We start from the raw sequence: 24832 nt of genomic DNA, 5'->3' as shown, positions 1-24832 counted from the left end.
TAGAACCATATTTTGTACATAGGCTTTTAAGATGAAAGTCATCTGTTCATTTTGTTGCAATATTGATATTAAAAAGTTGAGACCACTTTCGTTTGCAGAATTTAAACCAAACGTCCACACACACGCGTTCCAACGTGCTAAAGAGCTCAAAAATATGTTTATTTTCTTCATCACTTTTTTTTTTTTCTTCTTCTTTTGAGTAATTTTACAGTGAATTTGAAACAATGGAAAAGTCCAGGCTTCTTTCAAAGGGGTCGCGAATCCTCTGGAATTACAAAAAAAACACACACACACACACACACACACACACACAATCCCTCGCAGTGGCCACCGGAACGAGACTAGCGATTAAGATTTATGAGAAAATTATTAAGAATCAGCAATGGAAAAAGGAAAGAAAAAAAAAAAAAAACACATGACAGTAATCTAAGCAGTGGAATACGGAGAAATTCAGCTCATAAATATTGATTCGGATATACAGATTTGGGATTTGTGACAATTTTTTAAAAAAAAAAAAGAAAAAAAAAAAGATCATGCGTCTCGTTCCGACAGAAAGCCTTAATAAATATCTAAAATCTTCCAACGACCCTCACTGACGAAAACGGGCAAGATGAACACACCCCGCACCGTCTGCGTCCCAATGGCACGCCCCTCTCCATTTCTCTCTCACACTCACACACACACACACACACACACACACACACAGATGCTGAAATGCAGTTAGTTAGGAAGGTCTAACTGAAAGCGAAACAATTATTGCACTTAAAGTTCACGCTGGCGGAGGAGCTGTCCAGTCAAAACACAGAGCAAAAGGGAGGAGGAAAAAAAAAATGAAGAGACAGATGAAAGAATCCATAGCTTTTTTTTTTCTTTTTTTTTTAGGGTGTATGCTACGCACGATAAAATAAGACGGTGATGACGCAGGTGATCAAGTCTGGGAGGCTAGATGCCGGTACTTGTCCAATTCGGGATTAATGGAGTCTGATGAGATGTAGGAACACAGATGGATCTGCAGCCGCAGCTCTGTGGAGTTATTTCAGTGTCGGGTACTCGCGCTGTCCCAACCGGCCCGGACGGGAACGAGGCACAGACTGAGAGAACACACACACACGTTATAATACGATATTAGTAGCTGAATTTTGACTCGTGCTGCCTGTGAGATCAGTCAGTTACCGACAGGCTACCGTTATACGGCTGTTCCCGAGCTCGCGTCCACACACACCGGAGCTTATAAAGGAGTCATTTCTAGACAATCTGATGAAATGGTGAAATAGGGCGAGTGTCTTTTTGCCAGCAGGTTGGTTTAGACTCGACATTAGGACGGACTACTGTCAGGATTCTCCAGTGCTAACTCGTTCCTCCGGTGGTTCATCTTAAACGGAGGTTTACGGTTCGGTCGGTTAGTTCGCATAACGGTGAAGAATAAATACAGTGAATATAAACCATCAATACTTGTACTTATCACGGTAACATTCCAACATGGTTTAAAAATAAATAAATAATGTATGACCAGTGCTGAATTACGGACTACTTTAAACCTGTCATGATATATAGCAATTTATAAAAAAAATTTTAAAAGGCACAGCTGCCAGCCAATCAGAAACAAGTATTTGCTGTGTCCATGAATATTTATAATACTCAAGGCTTCAGGAAGCAATTCATCACAACTCTTCTGCACTGCTGGACTAAATGAACTTAAGTCTTACCTGTGCAAACTGGGAGGGGTTATAGAAAGTTATGCCCCCTGAGGGCGGAGCTCCCTGGGCAGGTAATTCTGTAGGGACCTAAAAACACAGGTGTCATGAGTATAGTGATAGAATATACCACTTACATGGAAACAGTCAGTACGTTTACATGGACAACGGTATCCCGATATCACCCCGAGTAAGACGATACTCTGATTAAGACACTAGCATGTAAACAGCGATTATCGATGACCTTTTAATCCGATTAAAGTCATACTCGGAGTAAACGCAAATGGAATCAAGGCGTGTGGAGTATTCCTGTTGTAGTCGCATGATCGCAGTGCGTTACAGACACGTACACACCTTAATCACACTATTAACGTCGTGTGGGAGTTTTGACCGCGTTGTGCGACAGGACGCGTACACACACGATAATCGGTCTATGTTCTAGAACGTGTCAAACGGGAACATGACAGGAACATTCTAAAAGCGACTCATGTAAACACCTTAATCAGAATACTGTCTCATTCAGAATAAGGTCAATCGTTAGATTACTGCTGTCCACGTAAACGCAGTCACACACAGCAGGGATGTGTATAGTACAATTAGATAGCTACTCAAGAGACAAGTTCCTCTGGACAAGTCTGGAGAATTATTTTGACAATCTACGGTCGTTTTTGTGGGGGTTTTTGTTTGGTTTTTTTTGTTTTTTTAAGAGCTTTTATGGAAATTAAAATAAAAATGATTTCTCGTAGCTAAATAAATAACTGCATAGCCATTATGTACAGTCAACTCCAGAAATACTGTAAAAATGATTGGCACACCTAAAGATATGTAAAAATATATAACAAAAATATATAAATAGAAGTAAATAAATAAATAAATAAATAAATAAATATCTCATCCTTGTGGCAAGGAGAAACTCCTTTGGTCTCCAGGAAGAAAAAAAAAGTCGTCGCATAACAGTGAAGACCGTGATCTTCAGCTAGCGCAGCTATCTGTGTATACTATACAGACCATGAAGACGGGGAAAGGAGAAAAAAACAACAACAAACAAACAAAAAAAAACAGTAGACACCGCATCACGAGCCATTTCTGATCACTGTAATACATCGACACGTCCACCATAGGTCCAGATTTGATCAGAAGCCAATACAAATCTACAGAAAGGACTTCAAATGTACAGACGGGTGACTAATTAAACCGAAAGCTGAGTGGAGAAACATGATGAGCGGGGAAACTTCCAGAAAGATGTATTGCGTAATACAATTAAATCAGTAATAATGCTGAGCAGGCCCGGCTGACCTCAACCTTGGATCAAAATGACGAGAGGAAAAGACTTTTGGGGGGAAAAGAGGTTCATTATTGGGGCACAGGAGGCAGGAGCTTCACATTCACTCACTAGATGTTGTGCATATCAAACGTCCCTGATATCACACCGTATTTTTTCTCCCATTCTCATGTTTGATGTGAACATGACCTGAAGCGCTTGGTTCTGCATGGTTCTATGCATTTGTGATGAACTGTCTAGCTGACTGGATAAACGCACGACTGGGCAGGTGAGTGTACAGGACTGCTCTTTAATGAGCACTAGTAAAGGGGGCAGCATTAAAGGAGACGCCAGAAGGGAACTGAAGCACTTACTGCTTAGTGGCCCAGAAACATCATCGTCACCCAATAAGTGTGTGTGCGCTTTGGTACCCTGACCTGTAAATTTCAAGCTGTAAAAATAAATATACAATTTTAACTTTTTTTTTTTTTTTTTTTTTAATTTACAGCAGTACAAAATGTCTGCACCTCAAATAGTGCATTATAATGTGAATACAGAACAAACTCATATATACTGTAATGTGTAGAAGACATTCAAGTCTTCTGGCAGCTCACGGAGGCCAAGTCACCCGTCTGTACATTCAGATATTAAGAACCCTAAAGGTAAAGGTAAACTGCACACATTCTCCACAAGTTGCATGTTCTATTATTTTGAGGTGCGCAGGTATTTATAGAGGGAGAAAAAGAGAAATTTAAAAAATAATAATAATAAAAAAATAAGTTGAGGCTCTAATTTCAATTCAGGCCAATGAGCTCAAACTACAAATTTGGGAAGGCGGCGCTATCGATGCGTCTGGCTTTGTTCGATGAGGCATCTACCGTTTCGTATCCGGGGTACAGGACAACATCTGATGTTGATTGTTAACATGCAGAGAAGACCGGGTTAGTGTGCGCATGCTTGATGGGAATGAGCAAAATTACTCACTGCTGCACTAGCTTAGCTCCCGGCCAATTAGGGAGCTCGACTTAGGCAGGTGAGGACAGGTGGAGGTGTGGCAAGAAGTGGAAATGCTGTCTGTGTGTGTGTGTGTGTGTGTCTCTCTCTCAGAGAGAGGGAGGGAAGGAGGGAGGGAGAGAGAGAGAGAGCACGCATGTGTAGTAGTGACACCCAACTGATGGTACCTGGTTTAAATGCCGACTCACTTCTCGTGATAAAGAACTCATTGAACTAGAACGTGAGAGCTAGAACAGCAGGAAAAATCAAACACCACAACAGCGAGATTAATCCCATGCAGAATCGGCGTGTCGATCAAGACACAAAACCAACACATCAGAACCAATTTTCACTCTGTCTGTGTGTGTGTGTGTGCGCGCGTGCCACACACTCGGACACGCATCCACGCACACACACATGCATGCACTTGAGAGCAGTATTAAATAAATAAATAAAGGGGGGGGGGGGTTACGATTATGAACACTGGTGACAGTTTTTAAGCAGAGAGTTAGTTTCCAAACACACTTTGGGCATGATATCATTTGTGTGTGTGTGTGTGTGTGTGTGTGTGTGTGTGAGAGACATGGGGCTTCAGTACTATCTGAATTGTCATGACAGGCATGTTTAGGATCTTGGGTTCTTTTAGTCACCTTATTGAAGTTTATTATCGTAAAGAGTAGTTTCTAAGACGTCGGGGATCAATCCATGAACGAACGCGTGGTGCAAGTTGAAGATTTGGGTTCAGTTTAACTCTAAAATAAACTCAAGGGCCTGTTTATTTCAGGAACATTCTTTTACATGTGTATAGTAATATTCTGCCCACATATTTGACACTTACCACGGACGGAAACGTGATCAATTCACGTAGTATTAACGTGTGTAATGGGTGGTGCAGCCCAGGTTCAATCCTGAGCTCAAGTGAGTTTATTCAGGGCTTTGAAAATGCATGATCCAATCATAATGCTGAACGTACGAAAACAAACGTCGTGTTCGTACAGCTCGATTCATTCGTGTGGAACCGACGTATGAATTTGAATGAAGTAAATTCAACTTTTTTTTCTTTTTTTTTTTTTTTTTTTTTTTTAAAGTAATTAAATTAAAATACCTGGACTTTGCTAGAAGTGAGCGAGTCAATTCATATACGAGCATGTTGGTGCTCGTGAGACGTGTGTAAATATTAAACTGAGTAACTAAGTTGACCATGGGATGCATGTTCATGACTGAAAGGATAGAGGATGGTGCAATGAACTGGCCTGAAAGTCTATAAAGAGGTGAAAGGTCAGGGAGGAAGGATTACTGTACCTCTCCTGATTGAGCGCCCTCCGGACCCGAGGGTAAGAGAGTTGGATTAAACATCTGGGGGGGGGGAGAGAAAAAAAAAAAAATTTAATGTACATACAGCAGGAAGTGACTCCCAACAATGCCTTAGCCATCTGAGGCCAGGAGTCTAAACAGCAAGACTGCCAGTGCTCTCTGAATATGAAGAGTGTCATGCTCTCTCTCTCCTGTCAATCATTAGCCAATTGTGGGCATCCGCGAGCTCATGTACGCAGAAGAGGCTGGATATCGCTTTCTGCAAAGCTGCACTGTGACTCCGCATGAGCAACAGATAAAAAAGATTAAATACTGACCGTGTGTGTGTGTGTGTGTGTGTGTGTGTGTGTGCGCGCGCATCTTCATACCTGTGGAGCTGTCATGTTGGGCTGAATGTGTTCTGTGTTTCCATTGCTGTCTGGAACACTTCCCTCCACTGGTTGCTGGTCATCTGGTGGTGAGAAGGTGTGTACCCATTATGTAATAACCCATCTCGACACACAACCTCGTCTCAACACGTACGCCATGCACGACTTTATAACGATCGATAGTTATCATACTGATGTTTTATAAGAACCCGACGAACCCCCAACATAACACCCGACATGGATGTAACCAAAACCGAATACATTCATTCAGAATGAACAAAATAACCTGTTCTAAACGGATACAGGAGGCGCTCTATTGCAAGTGAGCTTGCGGGACAAAGAAAGAGCATATTCATTAACGTAAACACGAATGATGCATTCGCAGCGATACATTTATAGCAGACATTTGTTCATCCTTAGTAACTGCCTGGTCAGGCTTGCATTGGGCTACTAGAGTAGTTTGCTTATATCTTGGGAAACTCTCTGGTTTAGGCGGTGCCCACTTTGGATTTAAATCGAAAGACAGATACGCACTTACACACACACACACACACACACACACACTACCTGCAGTGGGAACGAAGAGGTTCGCAGGCATGGCCATGGGTGCAAGAGGAGCAAACAGATCAGCAGGTGGCGCAACAGCAGGAGTAGGGTTGGAGTTACGACGGCCTGGGTTCAACACGTCCACGTACCGGGCCTTAGTGCCTGAGAGTTAAAACAGATTGACCCTGATTTCATATGAAGTGCAAGCTAAATCTCTGATCTTATCCTTAATCGCTCACAATTTCCACAGCTTTTTCAAAGCATTGGCTGAGGTACAGAGATACACTTCCTAAACAGTGTTGAGTTAAGGATCTGGACTGATCCCGATTCCTTTTACTCGCCACCAGTAAACGCGGCTGCTATTTAAACCTTGCACACTTGTGTTTTATACCAAACACTTTCGCTCGGTCACGTTCAGTGCTTCGTTTTTTTTGTTCTTTGAACTCAATGCATGGATGACCACCAAGCTCATTTACTTAAAAGTCCCAAATCTGATGCCTTTGCTTGCTTGGTTGGTCGGTCATACACTTTACTCTTTGGCTTTCATCTCATCAGCCACTAACAAATTCGGCAACTTATGGACTATGTCCTCAGCATGTTACATGACGACCTTGTAGGAAGCAGCTCGCTAGGCATATAAAAGCCACCACAGGATCGTCAAAACACACCCACAAAAAACACTAAGTGGGTTGTTGCTGCTTTATGAAAGTAGTCTATGTATAGATGTATTTTTTCGAGCTGAAACTTCACGCGGAGATGCAAGTGACCCACCTGCTTTCCTGGAGAACATATTAACAGACGGCCCCGCAGCCAGTCCACTGGGTGGTCCGCCCATTCCAGGTCCGACCCCCATGTTGCCCATTGGAGCTTTTGGAAACATCGATGGAGGAGGGGGAGGCGGCTTGCTCTAAACACAAGAGACATTCCGACAATTCAATGCAACACACAAGGGAAAGTGATTACAGTGTGATGATTTTTAAAAAATAAACAAAAAAAAACAAAAAACAAAAAAAAAAAACAACCACCTCCTCCTCTGGTTCATCCAGATTCACCCATCTTTTCTTCTTTTCATCCCAAACAATCTGTCAGAGAAATGATGATATCATCATTGTTTCCTATTACCACATTACCGCACTACGTACAGCCAAAATCATGAAGCGCACCAGCCGAAAAGGTCCGAAGAAAAAGTGAGAGAGAGGGGAAGGGAAAGAGAGAAGTAAGAAAGAGGAAGAGTGAACAGACGACTCTTACAGATTTGTTCTTGTCATCTGGCAGATGAGCTTCTTTCCTGCCCGGAAGGAACCAGCTCAAGATGCCTCCACCTCTTCCCTGAGAAAAGAGGAGGAGTGGTTACGAATACAGTTTTATGAAATTAATAAAAGCATAATTTCTTTTCTATATAAAAGTTTTGCTGCGAATTTTGCCATCCGAGTCAACTCTCAGCATGCATTTCGGTGTGTATACCTTTTTGGGAGAGTCTTTCTTGGTTTTCTTAGGTGCTTCCTGGACAGGAGCCTCTGGTATCGGTGGAGGAGGAGGAGAGCTCTGATTGGCTAAAGAGTTGCTGCGCTCTCGTCCCATCGAATGAGTGGACGACTCCGACGTAGTGCGAGAGCGGCGTCCAGACATCTGAGTGAGAAGGAGGCAAAGGTTAAAAAAATCGAGTTTTCACTGGCCACTTTGACAGGAACACCTGTACCTCTGCTCATAATGTGCAAGTATCCAATCGTGTGGCAAGAACAGAATGAAGACCAGGTCGAAAAGTTGAACCGAACGTCCACTTCAAACAACAGAATGGGAGAAAAATGTGATCAGAGTAACTGTGACCATGGCATGGTTCATGGTGCAATTGTTGTTGGAGGCTGGTTCGAGTATTTCAGAAACTGCTGCGCTCCTGGGACTACAGAATAGTCTGTAAAACAAAACAAAAAAACATCCAATGAGCGCTGGTTCTGAGAGTGGAAACGCCTCGCTGACGAGAGAAGTCAGAGGAGAATAGCCAGACTGGTTTGTGCTGACCCGAAGGCTACAGTCATTCAAATAACCACTCTTTACACCAGCGGTGAGAAGAAAAGCATCTCAGCAAAACAGCCACCAAACCGTGACGTGGATGTGCTACAGAAGCAGACGACCACGTCAGGTTCCATTTCTTTTCAGGCAATCTGAAGGAATCTGACGCTACAGTGGGTTATAGGGTCGCCGGAACACCGAAACAGGACTGTTAAAGGTCGCCTGGTCTTGATGATTCATCGAGTCTGCGTCCAATGTAGCATCAGATTCCCATTCTGCTCATGTCTGCCTCAACGTCCGACAGGTGCATTCTGAGATGCTTTTCTGCTCATCACGAGACAAATAAATGTAAAGACATTTATCCGAGTTACTACAGACTTCCTGTCAGCTCAAACGAGTCTGGCCGGTCTCCTCATAACCTCTCTCATCAATGAGGTGTTTCAGCCGGCAGAACTGCTGCACGCTGGATGTTTTTTCGTTTTGTTTTACGTACTATTCTCTAAAAACTCTAGCGACGGTTGTGTGTGAAAATTCCAGGCGATCAGCGAGCGCTGAAATATTCAAACGGGCTCATCTCGCATCAAAAACAGCGCCGCCGCGAAGGTCACAGAAATCACATGCTTTTCCCCCATTCTGATCTCTTTGATGCACCGCGCTGCTGCCACCTGATTGGCTGATTGGATAATTGCATGAATGTGCAGGTGTTCCTAATAAAGTGGCTGGTATATAGTTATTTGGATTTTTGAAATATACCATTATATTATTATTAACAACTGCATTATATGATCGATATTTTTTATTACATACCGTTTAAGCCAGAATGGATATTTGAGCAGACAGAAAGACAGAGATATCATACCCTGTGCAACGAAGACTGCGATGTGGTTCTGGACCTTCTTCCTGTGCTCTACACACAAAATCAGTGGTGTCAGTTGTTCATTACACACATAAACAAACAAACAAACAAACAAACAAATAAATAAATAGAGCTCTGTGACAAGGAGGAGGGAGTGGCCAGGCTGTGAGGGTGCACAACTGGTATTGAGTGATCTAATCAGCGAGAGAGAGATAAAGGAGTGATTGGAAGCACCAGAGAGAGAGACGGGGGGGGGGGGGGGGGGGGGGGGGGGGGTTGCGCATGTGCACTTGATGTTTTGCAACGCATTGGTGCGTTTGTTTTATGTTCTGCTTGTGTCCCGCCTCCTCCTTGCCCATCTTTGACGTTCGTTATAAACTCTCGTAATTATTCTGTTTTGTGTTTTTTAAAAAAAAATTTTTAATAAAACTTTACTCTCTCACCATCTGTGCCATGTTGTCATAAAAGTCCATCTGGGGAGGTGGACCATGAGATGGTGAAGATGGTTGATGTAACTGCTGTGGAGATGGAGGAATAGATGTAGATTCTACCCCAGGAATCTGGTGTGGAATATGGGGGTGCATCTGAGGGGAGATCTGAGGAGACATCTGGTGGGGCATCTGAGGAAGCATCTGAGGAGGCATTTCCATGGGCGTGTAGAGGGGTATTTGCGGAGGCATGCCAGAGGGCAGAAGAGTGGGACTCTGGGCTGGCATAGGTGCGTATGAGCCCTGGTCCTCAGCTTGGTGTTGATGGATGAAGCCAGACTGGGGTGGAGCAGGGGCTGCTGGGTTAAATGGGATGCCCTCGCTGGGGGGAGGGACGTGCTGCAGAGTAACAGCCCCATCTTGCAAAATAGTTGCTGGAGCTGAAAGAGAAACTGACTTGTGAGAGCATGGAGAGGAGCCAGAGTAGCTCATTTTGAGCCTCACTGGTCTTTATGATCACAGCAGCAGTTCTACAGTATCTAGGTGAGAATGAATCAATGACGGCCACCTTCTTTACTAAAACCTGATACTGTCGTGGCTCATATTAGTGTAGTATGAAGAAACTTGTTAGTGTGATGGAAATTTTGAATAAAAAGACACGCGTGCACACACACACACACACACACACACACACACACACACACACACACACACACACACCTGGTGGCATGAGCTGCACCCCTGCAGTGGATGGGCCAGGCTGGGGCATAAGGGAGGTCATGAGGGGGTTGTGGGGGTCCGAGATAAAAGACGAAGCATCAGCAAGACTAGCATGTTCCTCTGAGCTTGGTGTAGTGCAGGCAGATGGCTGGGGAGTACTACGATCTGTACGCAATGTGATCACACCATCCTGAGAGAGAGAGAGAGAGAGATCAGTCTGCATTGGTTTCTAGTCATATGTCGCAACTCCACAGCAACGTTCATCCTCTGTTCAGCCATGTCACGTAATCCGCCCGATACTACTCTGTGTAGTTATTGTTCTGTGTACTATTTGAACATTTTGCACTTGTCTCACACTATTGCATATTTGCCCTTCATGTAGTCCTGTGTACCATGCTACATAGCTCGGAATACAACATATTACACAGCTTCATTTCACATTTTCAAACGGCTCACGAGTGACAAAAGAAGGATGCCTACAGTGATGACATCAGACGACTGCTGTTTCTGGCGCTACACTCCTTAACCAAAAGGAAGTGGTCCAAAAGAAATCACACTCACTCTCTCTCTCTCTCTCTCTCTCTCATATATATATATATATATATATATACACACACACACACACACACACACACACACAGAAGCATAAAACACTACAGACACACACACCTTAATCTGGTTTCTGAGTTTCCTTAGGTGCAATAGCCAATCAGGCTCCTGGAAGAGTTCTTGCTCTGGCTTCTCCTTTAGCTGGGGGTCGAAAAACCTCATTCGTTCAGACATCTGTAACCAAAAACACACACAGAGAGAGAGAGAGAGAGAGAGAGAGAGAGAGAGAGAGAGAGAGAGAGAGAGAGAGAGAGAGGAGAGTATGTTTAAAAGTTCTCCAAGCACAACAAGAGAAATCTAGAGCAGAGAGCATAGATGTGGTGTGAAGCGTGTATGAATGTATATACCTGTATAAGCTGACTGATGAAAACGGGTGAGTGGTGGTTGGGCAAGGTCAGAAGTGCACGGGAAATGACCTCACAGTAGTGAAATGCTTGGGCGCAAAGCCCCGCCTCTGCCAGACGGCATGCGTAGATGAACTTAAACACCTGAAACGGTCAAAGGTTGGACTTTTATATCATTCACACCAAATCCAAACCCAAAATCACACTCTGGTGTAGCCAATAACAATCGCTGCTGTCCATTAGTTTCCCCCCCACATGCATCCAGAGAAATAGTCCTTCCAGGCAAGCTGCCGTTTACATCAAACACGGCCAGTCATAAAAACACTGGACGGTGTTCATCTGTCTCACGGGAAATTTTTCACTTTCACTCTGCAAGTACAGTATAATGTGTGTGTGTGTGTGTGTGTAAGGTACTAACCTGGAAGTTGGGCAGTGAATGAGGCTGGGAACCAAGTGACTGTGCATACTCATACGCTTCCGTCCTCTGGATTGCTTCTGTAGAACAGAACCTCACAAAGGGAAGACTGAGAGAGAGAGAGAGAGAGAGAGAGAGAGAGAGAGAGAGAGAGAGAGAGAGAGAGAGAGATACAAGTACTCTTCAGTTTGGGAGCAATATTATCACAGGGCAGTTGTAATGTTTGAGTGATTTGAATGTTTTATATTTTCCTACACAGTCACGCCAGGGGCTAACGGTTCAAATAGACAGCACAGAGGACCTGCACTGCCATCTACTATGTCTCCATTCAGCCCTGGGGATTCAGGAGGAGAGAAGTCCTCTGCCTCATCTGCAAATTTTTTGTCACTATCCATCTTTATTGCGAGTGTTCTGAAGGCTCGCCCCCTTCTTCCTGCGCTGCGTTTCCCTGCCACGCCCCCTCCCCCCTCCCTTCTTTGCACAGCCATCCACACCCATTTAAGCTGCATTTTTCAAAAACATTGAGAGGTTGACTTGAGCTGAAAGAGGGAGGTTTCATGACCCTTTAATAACCACTACTGTATAGATTAACAACCACTGCTCTGTGTGTGTACCTGTGGTTGGAGCCAATGAGGACCATCTTGGTGCTCTTCTTGGTAAAGACACCAAAACCCACCTGAGCCATCAAGTAGCAGAAATGAGCAGCATCAAGCAGACCTTTAGAAGCTGTAAAACACAAACACACACACACACCATTTTAGCCAGATAAATAAAGGTAATAAACAAACACTCTGGGTGTGAATGGTGAGTGTTTACCCAGCGTGTCTCCCATGGTCGAGATGGTGCGTGTGTCCAAGTCAAGTGCATGTGTGAGGTTGGAAAGAACCATGGCCAGGTGAGGACGCCAGTCACCCCACTTCTCATCCCCACAACACTGCCAGGGAAAAGGAACACATGGAATACACAATCAAAATCTGAGGTGTAATTTAGGTTATTAGTCAAAAGTGACTTCCGACAGTACACCAAAATTGGTAAACATGTTCTATTGTTATAATATACGTCAGAACCATTCTCATCGTTTGAATGCTATCAGAATTCTCATATACATGCATTCAAACGTTCAAAATCTTGTGTTCTACATTCGACGTCCTAACCCGAGTTTCTCATTTGACATCTAACAAAGGGCTCCGATTAAGCAACGAATAAAATCGTCATAATATCGAAAGAGCATGAAAAGATGTGCGTGTCAGATCGCCCACCTCTAATAGAATCGATCGTGTATCGGAACAAGGGCCTAAATGTAAACCTGTAATTTGCTACTAAAAACTGTTGGCGTTACGGTTGTCTACACGCTACAGGACTTTCTACATCTCAGAATCGCTGACCCTTTCACACTCCAAGACCCGAATCACTTGTGATCAGTTGTTTGGAGGATGTAGCAACGGTGTGACATACAATGGCACAAAACCACAATTACTTACTTACAACGCAATTTTTCAACTAATGGCCTAGTGTATATTTTTACGTCACATTAACGCAGAACTAGGTTACTTTTCACTCTCGTGAGAGATTTTCTCTGTTAGATTGGGGAATACAAAAACCATTTTGTGTAAACGGGTAAAACTCGTGCGTGTGAGAAGAGGCAAAAGCAGTGAATGTGAAAGAATTTCTTTTATGTGTACAGAAGAGATAAAAAGTTAAATAATGGCCAAAACAACACTTGATTAAAGCACATACAAAACACACATACAGGGTTGCTAACTTGCATACAGAAGCATTCCCATACGTACCGTAGCAGAAGCAGGCATCCTTCCTGACATGAGCTGGTAGACTGTCTGCAGTGGATCGTTAATGGGAAGACTGTTGGCAAACCTGAGAGAGACACACTTTATAGTAACCCATCTTTTTTATTATTATTATTATTATTTTTAGATTATTTACATGAATGGAAACACTGATTTTGTGTTTGGTGTGTTACCTGGTCATGACTTGTGCATGAGTTCTGTTATCCATCTTACTGGCTAGGAGAAGGGCGTGGCCCCAAAGCCCGGTCTTCATAGCGGACTCGAGAGCATCCTAAAAGCAACACGTGAGCAGGTCAACGTCACAATTTATGTACAGGTGTATTAATGCCGTATATACAGTGCGCACGTGTGTGAGTTGTCCTGCCTTTTTCCGCCCAAACAGCAGCAGCTCTCTGAAGCGTTCAGTCTCCTTGCCAACGCTCTCAGCCACACCCATGAAGGTGTCTGATAAGAGCGAGAGCGGCCCCGACCCCTCCTCCTCCGGCCGCTCCAGTGCCTCATTGTTGAAGTCAATCAGGTTCGCCTCATTGGGCGATTTTCCTGGCAGCCACACGGAACGATGCTCCTTCAGCAAGAGATCGGCTATGTCTGTGCCAACTACCGTCTGGGTTAGATATATGAGAGAGAGAGAGAGAGAGAGAGAGAGATAGAGCGCATTTTAATGATTATTTAACATTTCAAATTTACACTCTCATTTCAAAGTTAGTGATTTTTTAATTTATTTATACCCTTTGATAAGAATTAAACAGACACACACGAGTACGCACCCCATTCTGACGACACAGCAGTACGATGAACTCCCAGATGAGGAAGGCGGAGTCCTTGTCAATGAGGTCATCATTGCGCATGCACTCCTGAGCCTTGTTCTGGGCAAACTTTATAACATCCACCTTATGGGTTTCCTCCCTGACGTACACAAAGATGAGGAATAAAAGGAAGTGTGTGCATCTATCTATCGATACAAGTGTGTCGTATAAAAAGTTTTTAAATCAGGCTTACTTGACAAGTGGCCCCGGGAAGGCGCGTAACTCTGCCTGCTCTGGAAAATCCTGCATTATCGTCTGAAACGTCCGTGCAAAAATAACGATGAGCACATACATACATACATACATACCATGCTTGACCGTTAAGCTCTAGATAAAAGCTGAAAATGTTATCATAGCTGTCCCGTTTCATTAGCTTGTAAATAAATCATCATCATCATCATCATCATCATCATTACCTCCATGCTATGAATCTCGACAAGGGCAGGCTGCCCAGCCGAGGGCAGGTTGGGCTGAATGAAGATCAGCTGACCTGCTGGTCCAAAGCGAGCGCAGCAGTGAGGAACCGAGAACTTCTCCGGAGTCAATGGCCTCGGAGGAGCTGAAAAGCACAGAAGGAACAGAAAGCGAGAGGAAGAAAATGAGACACGGTAAGAAATGCACTCTCTCATTTACAGTCAAAGGACACAAAGAAACAGTCGAATTTAAGAATATTATTAGGGAAAGGGAATAACGTTGGTTTGGCAGACTAACGTGCATAAAAATGCCAAAGCTCATTACTGAGAGAACATGGATGGGTGCAATGATATTACAGTCCCAGTTTGGCCGTAGCCAAACCATCGAGGTACAATTCACAGCTCATTTTCAGTATCACGCTTGCTTATACGCATTAAAGCGCTTTACACTGTGTCTCGTTCACCCATTCACACACACTCACGCACCAACACTGGCAGAGCTGCCATGCAAGGTGCTAACTTGCCATCGGGAGCAACTCGGGGTTCAGTGTCTTGCCCAAGGACACCTCGGCACCGTGGAGTCGGCATGTGTGAGCCGGGAATCGAACCGCCAACCCTACGATTAGTGGACGACCCGCTCCACCACCTGATCCACAGCCGCCCCTGTATAAAGTGATGTAGTTACCCTGTTCAGAGGCAGCCCATGTGGTGTTCGTGGCATCATACTGGCTGTAATTCACGGTGTCCGACTGCTGTGGGAACTGACCATAGGAATAATCGACAGGCAGCGTGGTCTCTGTGGTTTCATAACCTGGAGCAACAAGATCCGGCTGACTCCTGTACACCTGACTCTACAGAGGGGGGAGGGGGGGCACATATTAGAAAAAAGAGAAGGAAAAAAGCAGACAGTATCACTGTTAGACGACGTGTTTCGTGAATGCCGAATTAGCCAAGGCGGGATTTCTCCTTTTCTATCTACAGAGATTTTAAGGTAAAACAGCATGGTCTAACAGATTACTGTTGCAACCTTGCAGCCATGGGTTCTGAATATAGAAGATGCGGTATTTGGGAGAACGAGCGGATATTTTTCCATTTTCTTTCAAATGATCGGTCTAAACTCTACCCGTTAAATGATAACATAGAGCTGTAAAGAATACAGCGCTCGCACATGAGCCACCCTCAGGTCATATCATCTACCCTGGCAGTAGCTTTGAGGGATTGGGTATTATTAAGAAATGTTCTCATTACTTTATTACTGATTTCATAATTCTACTTTTTGTTTTTAAAGCTTTGAACAGACTGGCACCGAAATCTCTTTCTGACCTTTTGAGTGCAGATACATCTTTTAGTCAGCTAACGCAGAGGTTCTCAACCTTTTGTAACTAAAGACCCCCCCCCCCCCAAGAAGCCTCCTCTATGTAAACCTGCTGTGAGCGCGAGCTGAAGCTGCTCCGGCGGCTGTGTGTCGATCTCTCGCTGTGAATAGAGCGCCGCTCCAGCTCATCTCCGTATGCGTCCCGGCGACGGAGGTCATCGTCAAAACTCGAATCGTAGCCGGGATAGTAACGCCACGGGTCATCGTAGCCTTCACGCCTGGGGATGGTTATCATGCATCAGGAGTGTATGTGCACTTTTTCTTTTTTTTGACAACAAGTACATGGTTATAATAATACATGTGCAAAGCTTTTTTTTTTTGTCGTTCTTCTGGTATTCTTCTCGTATACCAGAAGGCTCCTGTTATACGTATTGTATGTATACCTGTTGGCATACTGTTGGCTGAAGTACTGGTCAGGTCTCCCGTAGGCCCCAGGGTCATAATTATACCAACCATAGGCCTGATCGTAGTAACTTCGATAACGCGGGTCATAAAGAGCATTGGGGTCATACCACCTGTTCTGATCTACATACAAAGCAAGAACCAACAAAATTCTGTTTAGCCCATCTCACACACCATCGTGTATATCCAGAAATAGAGACAAGAGTTATAGTAGTGTTTATCCATGTACTTACCCATGTACTTATAGTAATTTGCATAATAGTCTTCATAGGCACTGTGGTTAGGCCTGGGGTAATCCTCGGCATACCCCTGCCTGAAAGGGAGGAGTAGAGAGAGAACAAGGAAGTGAATAATACACCGAGAGAGGTTGTTTTCTCATCCAAAACACAAACATCTACTGGTATAAATATATAATAAGTATACGATCCTTTCATTCGCCGTTACAAAACAGTGGATCTTGCACGTGTTGTAGGGGTCGTATAGACCAGTAATACATTCACTTGTCGAGGCAAAACCAATTCTACAGTCAGCTGCACTTTGTGTAAGACTAGTCATTAAGCTGTAATGAGGATGCTGTTGATGGACATGAGCTTTTCATGCTGTACACGCTCAGCTCCAGAACAAACGTTTTCATTTTCATCTGGGCCAACTTTTTAATTAAATGTTAAAAAAAAAAAAAAAAAAAAAAAACAACACATAAGGAAAAAGTGTCTAGTCGAATTCTTTTTTGAATTACTGAGCAGCTAGGTAAAATGAATAGTTGTGCAGTGGCTAAGACGTTGTGCGAGGAAGTGGTTGACCTCTGACACACTGACAGTGGTTGCACACTGACCCCTTACCTGGAGTTGGGTCGGTCAGAGTACTGACTAGTCCTAGAACTGGGCCTCTCCGGCTGCCGGTCTGCTTCCCGGTAACCAGGGTTTGGTCCGTTGTACCGGCCATACCGGGGATCTGCCCTTTGATATGGGTCATCCTGCAAGTAGATCATTTCCTTTTATAATCTAGAGTGGCACAACAGGAAAGCGTTCGCATTGTCATCCAGAGATTGAGACTTTCGAATCCCAAACGATGTCACAGCCATCCGTGGCCAGGAGACAAGACAGCTCTCTGTTTGGGAGGGATTATATTCTCCCTCTCTCACTCACAGTGAAACTAGTCAATCGTGGGATTCAATGCGGGCGGACAGTGCTTTCGTCCAAGTGTTTTATGCCCTGCCTATGACATTTTTTCCAGTTTGAAAAGATGCGGAGGTTGGCTTCACGTATCTCGGAGTCTGCACGTGCTAGCCCCACCCTTCCCGGTTGGAGTTAGCTAGTGGGTGGGAATTGGGAAGACCAAATTTAGGAGAAAATTATAGAAAAAAACAAAAATAAAAATATTTCTACGCTGTTGTGGCGTCATGTCCCACATAATTTGAATGACAAAACTACAGATTCAGAGCTCAAATGGTATTATTTTAAAAATAATATTAGTGATCGGTTTATTATTTGTCGGGTAAACTGCTAACTCAACATCCCTACCACACCTTACTGTAATGAGTATGTAAATGAAGGAAACTTAAGTATACCTGGTAGTAGTTCTGAGCCTGAGCCCTTGGGTCCATGTGTGGGTACAGAGGTGCCACAGGAGGCCTTCCATCCTGGTACTCTGTGTAGTAGCTGTTAAATCCAGGCCCAGGAGGCATGGGAGGTGGAGCACCATAACCATGCTGACCCCCAAGTGCAGACGGGGGACGCTGGGGGTCATGTGTAGCAGCAGGATTTCCAGATTGAGGAGGATATGTGGAGGAAGGGGTGGTTTGAGAAAGAGGTGTAGCCTGTGGGGGAGGTTGATATTGTGACGCTGGATGAGCCGGATTGGAGGGACCAGAGGGGCCATTGCTAGATTGATTACTGGGAGCTCTAGGGGGATTTGGGGTTGGTGGCTGAAGCGGAGGCTCACTATCCGCTCGTGCCCCTTGCTGCGCATCTTTGGTGACCTGCAAGTAAAAGCCAGCTGCATTATTTACTGGGGCAGGGGCAGGGGCTGAATGAGAAGGGACCTGATTTGTGCTCTGTGTTTGATGCATAGAAAAATCAAGCAGTTCATAATTTGAGCGATGATTCTGATTGATGGCAGAAGCAGACGACGGAATCTGTGAATTAGAAGGTGGAAGTGATTGGGAGTCACTTCTCGGTGATTGGGCCTTCAGAGTAGTAGGCTGGGCTGGTTGGACAGGAAGTGGAGCGTCTTGGACTTCTCTTGTCATATTTAACATACTCTGGTTTGAAGGTGGGTGAAAGTTAATTGGTGCTTGAGAGAAAAGAGGAGGTGGTTGATTAGCCGAGTGGAAACCCTGTGGCAATTGACTCGCCACTTGGGCTTGAGATGGTGGCTGAACATGCACATTTGCTTCCTTGGGACTCATTTGATTGGTTGTTTGGACAGGCATTTGAGGAGAAATCACTGTATAATTGGAAGAGGGTGTAGCAATCAAGACAGACTGATTTAAACCATCTGTGGGAGGCGTGGACACTAGCAAAGAAGCATACCCCGAACTTGCCTGAGGAGCTGAATCAGGTGGGTTCTCAAGGTTCTCTGAAAGACGCTGTGGGTGTGCCCTGGGAGGCTGCAGATCCAGGGGCCCATCTTCTGGTGGCTGGATAATCTCAGTACTGGGCTTACTTGATGAAGCTATAGTAGCAGCAAGAAGAGGTGCTGCTGGTGCCAAAAGTATATTAGCACCAAGACTAGCTGCATCACTTTGAGCCCAGAGGGCTGTGGCAGGACTATCACAGAGTCGTCGCGACCCCTGAGCTCGGGATGAAGGCCTGCGATCCTGTCCTCCAGGAAAGTAGATTGTTTCTATGTTGTCTGGAGGCTGCTCTAAGTTGCCAGGCAATACGTCACCTCCACCTTTTTCCACTACCATTCTAGCACGGTCAACTTCAGCAGGTCTAACCCCTACACTATGTGATCGCACAGGCTCAAAGGAAGAGTTAGCACTGGCCTGGAACACCCCAACTGGCTTTGGAGGGCTGGGTGTGGGGAAAGTAGGACTTAGCTCTGGAGCAGGAGCAGAATCTATCTGTTCAAAGTAACCACCGGCAGAAGGGTGGGATGCTGGTGTATCAGGGGGCCGGGGGCTTTCTTGTTGGATAAACGTACCAACAACTCCCTGGTGTCGTCGAGGAGGGTGGCTGCTACTGTGGGGGGCATGACCGCTGCTGTGACTGACATTGCTATAGCTGGATGAGACACTTGCAGATCGTGCAGGACGAGAGGCAGTGTCAGGTGTTTCCAGGTTAGGCCCTGCCTCATAAGCATGGCTTGATGGTGGTTCATTAGGCAAAACCTCCTGATTTGGAACACATTCCAGATTCTCAACTGAGTCGCATGGACCTGCAGTCACTTTGACATTCCCAGTTTCGTTCAAACAGGGATTGATGGTTTCATTAACTTCCCTGCCTTGGGGAGGGTGGGGGACCCCATTGACATGGCCCTCCCCAGACAGCGTCTCTTCATTTTCTACATCATTGCCATGAAAGAACATGGACAGTGTTCCAGGGTCAGCAGATGGAACAGTATATGGAAGGGGGCAGGAACGCTGCAAGGGGTCCTGTGGAACCTGACTGAACCATGGCTCTGAGGCACCACCTGTCTGGCTGAAATAGCTCTGGCCTGAAAAGTGAGAGTTTTGTTGCTGGGAAATTGATGGCTCACCCATATTCAGTATGGCTGACTGACTATGATTCTGAGTGTGTGAGTGAAATGGGCCAGGATGGGGCAAGGGGGCAGGTGGAGGAGCCTGTGCCTGTGGGTGTGCGAGAAAAGGCTGTGGTGTATCACTGGTTGGCTGAAAGTAGTTCTGAACGGAAGGAGGACGACTGCCATGATCAGGCCCAGAATGGGATGGAGCAGGTGGTGGGGGCTGAAATGGAGGCGTACTTTGAACTGGCGGGGTCAGGGCTGCATTGTGAGCATGCGTTGTGCTAGAACTGAAAGGAGGGACAGAGTTAGGCAACTGCGCAATGTATGGCATTGGTTCTTGGGAGCTGAAATAGCCAGGTTCAGCGGAAGGCGGGTTAGAGGCCAATGGAGGTCCTGAAGGACCAGGATGAGGGGTGAAAAAGGTGTGTACAGGACCAGCTATTGGCACTTGTGCTCCTGATGGTGGGCCTTGAGGTGGACCAGTCTGGTTAAACCCTGCTGCGAGAGGGGCTTGCATAGGAAGAGGACTACTGTTTAAGGGAGGAGTCTGGTTGCTTACTCTTGCAGATGGAGAGCCTTGCCTGCCAAAGCCAAAGGGATCAGTCAGTGGTTGTGGAGGTGGAGTTGATGCTGCACTGGGGGCCACAGCTCCATGCTTGTGTGGTCGATTTCTCCTGAAAGCATTTGAGCCACCAAAGGTAGGTGGTGGTGGTGTACCACCTGCTCCAGGAGGCGCAGTACGAGGAGGGGGTTGCATCTCTGCTAAGTGATGCAGGCCCCCAGAGCTCAAGACAGAAGACTATCCCTGGTGAGAAAAAGCACAAACGTTGTTTGATTTAATCAGAGTAGAAAAAATGTAATTAATTTAAAAAAGTTAATTTATTGTTAATTTCACAAAAGGATATTGTTTCCGAATAATTCTTAGCTGGTTTTCCATCACAAAATTTCTCCAACATCTATAAATATATTAAGGGAGCTGCACCATGAATTTATAAAGAGAACACTATTATATAAAGTACACGTGTGATTCACCTGCTGACCTGTACTTTCGGTTAAAGACCTGTTAAACCAGGGATCTACTTGTTCATTTTAAGCAATTTCAGCAAAGTCACACACAGACAAAGCAGATTTATCTTCACAACTCACCATGAACGAAAACGTATACCGGGCTGGGACACTTTAAAAACATTTCATGTGCTCGGATCCTGAACAGCCTCAAATCTTATTGCTGGAATGATGTCGGTGTTACAGTTTGGTTAGAAATAAGTCTTAAAAGCCATTTCGTTATCGAGCAAAGATATTCACAGCTTCGTTAGGTTATCTTATGGACTGGGAGGATTAAGGCCCACTTGTGATTAATGACGCAACATAAAGAGTAGATTGTTGTATGAGAAGTGTTTGTGGATTATCTTGTAAACAGCGGTATTATGTGCCGCACCAGTGTAAAATCTCACTAAAGAACCCTAGATCGCAAAACGGACCCGTTCATGAGCACGTGCATCACACGAATATTCCCGCGCCGCCTAAATCTTTTATTACCATGAACGGTGTATAATTTGTTGATAATGAAGGATTACATAAATCCCCTAGTCACAATGCCATTTCCAAAAAGCATTCTTTTTTTTTTTTTTTTGCAAGCACACTACCACACCTAACTAACTCACAGTGCACACACACACACACGACCTCATCCTGGATACACTTCCTCATCGGAGCAGGCCGAGGGCGTTATGTATCTCAGAGTAAGGCTACTGTTTCACCATCACATAACCATGATGGGGAGTTAAACTGTGTAAATGCAAAACAGGGGTGTAAATTAATACACACTTGATCCACTTCCACTCGTCGAGTGAGTGAGTGAGTGTTACATTTAAAAATCCAACGCTGTTCTCAGGTAACGCTTCAAGGGATACGCGTCTTGGTACTTTTGAACAGCATTTTTAAAACACGTCGCATCGGACATCCCTGGCGAAAGGAGTCTCAGCTACGCTCACCGTCCACTTTATTAGGAACACCTGATCCTTCATACGATAATCCAAACCAGCCAAACACATGACAGTAGCACAGCGCGTAAACTTATGCAGATACAAGTCAAGAGCTTCAGTTAGTGTTCACATTATTCAGGGACTTTGACCAGGGTGCCATGTTGGTGTCAGGCAGGATTGGTTTGAGTATCACAGAAACTTCTCATCTCTAGATTTTAGAATTTTACACAGAATTAACTTCAATTAAACTAAACCTTTTAAGAAATTCGCACCAGTTTCTCCAGCACACAGTGGAGCATTCTGGATACAAACAAAAGTTGTGTGCATAAATACACACACACACACACACACACACACACATGTGTGTATGTGTGTGTGTGTGTATATATATATATATATATATATATATATATATATATATATATATATATATATACACACACACACACACACATGCATATATATACACACACAAATAAAGCCATCTATAGATGTGTCTGAACAGCTGCGCATCTCTCACCACACGCACGTTTGTTGTGGAACCTCTGACATCACTTCCGGGATCAATAAGGTCTCTTTAAAGCTAACCAGCTGAATAATTTTAAACAGCCTTTAAATAGACACAGCCGTGCCGAGAAAGCGAAACTTTTACTTTTATTTAAAAAAAAAAAAATACAAATAAAAAAAATAAAAAGGTTTAAACAAGGAACTAAACGGTGTTACACCATCTGGAATGCAAGATAGTTTACAGTTACTTTTGAAATGCTCGCGCTTTATTAATTAGCATGAGATACCGACTATCCTTGTTATTGCATTATATATATATATATATATATATATATATATATATATATATATATATATATAGAGAGAGAGAGAGAGAGAGAGAGAGAGAGAGAGAGAGAGAGAGAGAGAGAGAGAAAGATTAGCTTCGTGTTAAAACAAAGCAGAAATAAACTGATATTTTTGAAATATTGCTGTAGTAATAGTTTAATTAATGAAGTGATACAGCTGGCTGAGTGAGGCGAGGAGGAATCAGCTGGAAGCAGCTAATCAAGCCGGATTAACGCACTTCGGCTAACTAGCAAATGCTCCACAATATCCATCGAATAAACCTACGGCGAAGTCGTGCTTTAAAACCCGTCACCAACAGCAGCACACGAATCATATATCGTGAAGTTTTCACCGGAGTCTCTTCCCTCAGCGACTAGCGGCTGGCTCGCAGCCCCAGCTCGCATTAGCTAGCGAACTAGCATTTGACGTTACAGGTTAGCATGCTAGCCCAGATCAAACTGTTACACAGGGCGATACCTCGCAAAGAGCAGATGAAGAGAGCATCACAAAACATTACCTCTGGTCTTTACCTTTACTGTTAAGCCACAAACTCGGTATATACGATACAGCCGGTTAGTCTTACAGCTGTGCAGGACGTTCAGGCTGACACTCGGCCGCCATCTTTGCGAAGCACATCCTGAGCGACGTGTACCTGTGACGTCACGCTGCCGCCGAGCTGCGAGCGCGCGAGACGTCACTTTTCCAAACAGAGGAGCGCCACGTCCTGGTTTCAGTGCAGCGGTGAGACTGCTGCAGTCTTCCGAACGACACCTGTTTCCAAAGATTCCCTTGTTTTTTTGTTTTTTTTTGAGTGTAATTCGAGGAGATTGTTCACACGAGTGGTTGTGAGTTTAAAATGAATTATTATGGTTTTGGAAACGTGCCTAATTTTGTTTGAGAGGTCTCATACAACAGATTTACATCCATCTTCTACACCGCTTATCCTTTTGAGGGTCACGGGGAAACCTGGAGTCTATCCCAGGGAGCATCGGGCACAAGGCGGGGTACACCCTGGACAGGGTGCCAGTCCATCACAGGGCACAATCACATACACACACATTCACACACTACGGACACTTTGGACATGCCTGTCAGCCTACCATGCATGTCTTTGGACTGGGGGAGGAAACCGGTGTGCCCAGAGGAAACCCCCGCAGCACAGGGAGAATCCCCATGGAAAGGAATCGACTCTGGAGGTGTGAGGCGAACGTGCTAACCAGTAAGCCACCGTGCGCCGTATTTACATGCATCCAGTCAATCAGATCCTTTGTGTTTTAAGATACGATCCCATATTTTAAGGTACGGGTGGCAAACCTAACGGTGTACACCAGCAGAAGACCACGTCAGGTTCCACTCCTGTCAGCTAAGAACAAGAATCATTTGCAGAGATGCACTCGAGCAGTTGAAGACTGGAAAAAGACCAGGTCATTTTTTTCCCTAATCTTAAATTGTCCAGTTTGGGTGAGTGTGTCCATGATAGCCTCAGATTCTTGTTCTTGGCTGACAGCAACTGAACCCAGTGTGGTCTTCCGCTGTTGTAGCTCATCCACCCCAAGGGTCAACGTTTTGTGTGCGCGGAGATGCTTTTCTGCTCACCACGGTTGTAAAGTGTGATTATATGAGTTGCTGTATCCTTTTCCTCTGACCTACAGAACTGTCGCTCACTCAGTGTTTTTTTTGTTTGTAAACTCTACAGACTGCTGTGTGTGAAATCCACAGGAGATCAGCAAGTTCATGAAATACTCAAACCAGCCCCTCTGGTACCAAAGAAATCAGGCTTTTTCTTCATTCTGATGTGAATATTAACTTTATATTTATTTTTTTGCATTGCACTGCTGTCACATGATCGGCTGATTAGATAACAGCATAAACGGGGCAGGTGGAAGTGAGTGTATAAATATATCTAATTTAGCTCCATTCCCCAGCTCTCTTTCCATCAATATTTTCAACTTTATCTACTTATA

At 44.6% G+C, this 24832-nt stretch overlaps 1 protein-coding gene across 4 annotated transcripts; it reads right to left on the bottom strand.

Moving 5' to 3' along the window:
• Positions 1 to 138: 138 nt before the first annotated feature.
• On the bottom strand, positions 139 to 23533 carry sec16a (SEC16 homolog A, endoplasmic reticulum export factor). Of its 4 annotated transcripts, none has more exons than XM_017492372.3 (31): positions 23386 to 23533; positions 17927 to 20854; positions 17199 to 17332; positions 16593 to 16672; positions 16341 to 16482; positions 16007 to 16175; positions 15268 to 15433; positions 14586 to 14728; positions 14363 to 14424; positions 14131 to 14269; positions 13728 to 13967; positions 13537 to 13634; positions 13349 to 13430; positions 12375 to 12492; positions 12173 to 12284; positions 11562 to 11667; positions 11147 to 11287; positions 10860 to 10973; positions 10191 to 10380; positions 9486 to 9910; positions 9046 to 9093; positions 7641 to 7805; positions 7428 to 7505; positions 7202 to 7258; positions 6948 to 7083; positions 6198 to 6338; positions 5631 to 5713; positions 5251 to 5304; positions 4137 to 4196; positions 1707 to 1784; positions 139 to 1091 (listed from the first exon to the last, which is right to left on the bottom strand). In XM_017492372.3, the coding sequence occupies exons 2-31, from the start codon at positions 20804 to 20806 to the stop codon at positions 1032 to 1034; spliced, it is 6501 nt and encodes a 2166-aa protein (XP_017347861.1). In that variant the 5' UTR covers positions 20807 to 20854; positions 23386 to 23533; the 3' UTR covers positions 139 to 1031. The 4 variants fall into 4 exon arrangements, with proteins under 4 accessions (XP_017347861.1, XP_017347860.1, XP_017347862.1 ...); XM_017492371.3 differs by having other exon boundaries at positions 23399 to 23533; XM_017492373.3 differs by lacking the exon at positions 4137 to 4196 and having other exon boundaries at positions 23399 to 23533.
• Positions 23534 to 24832: the final 1299 nt, after the last annotated feature.

Source organism: Ictalurus punctatus, chromosome 18 (assembly GCF_001660625.3).
Source record: "Ictalurus punctatus breed USDA103 chromosome 18, Coco_2.0, whole genome shotgun sequence".
Classification (NCBI taxonomy): domain Eukaryota; kingdom Metazoa; phylum Chordata; class Actinopteri; order Siluriformes; family Ictaluridae; genus Ictalurus; species Ictalurus punctatus.
This window is presented reverse-complemented; position numbering and strand designations above follow the sequence as displayed.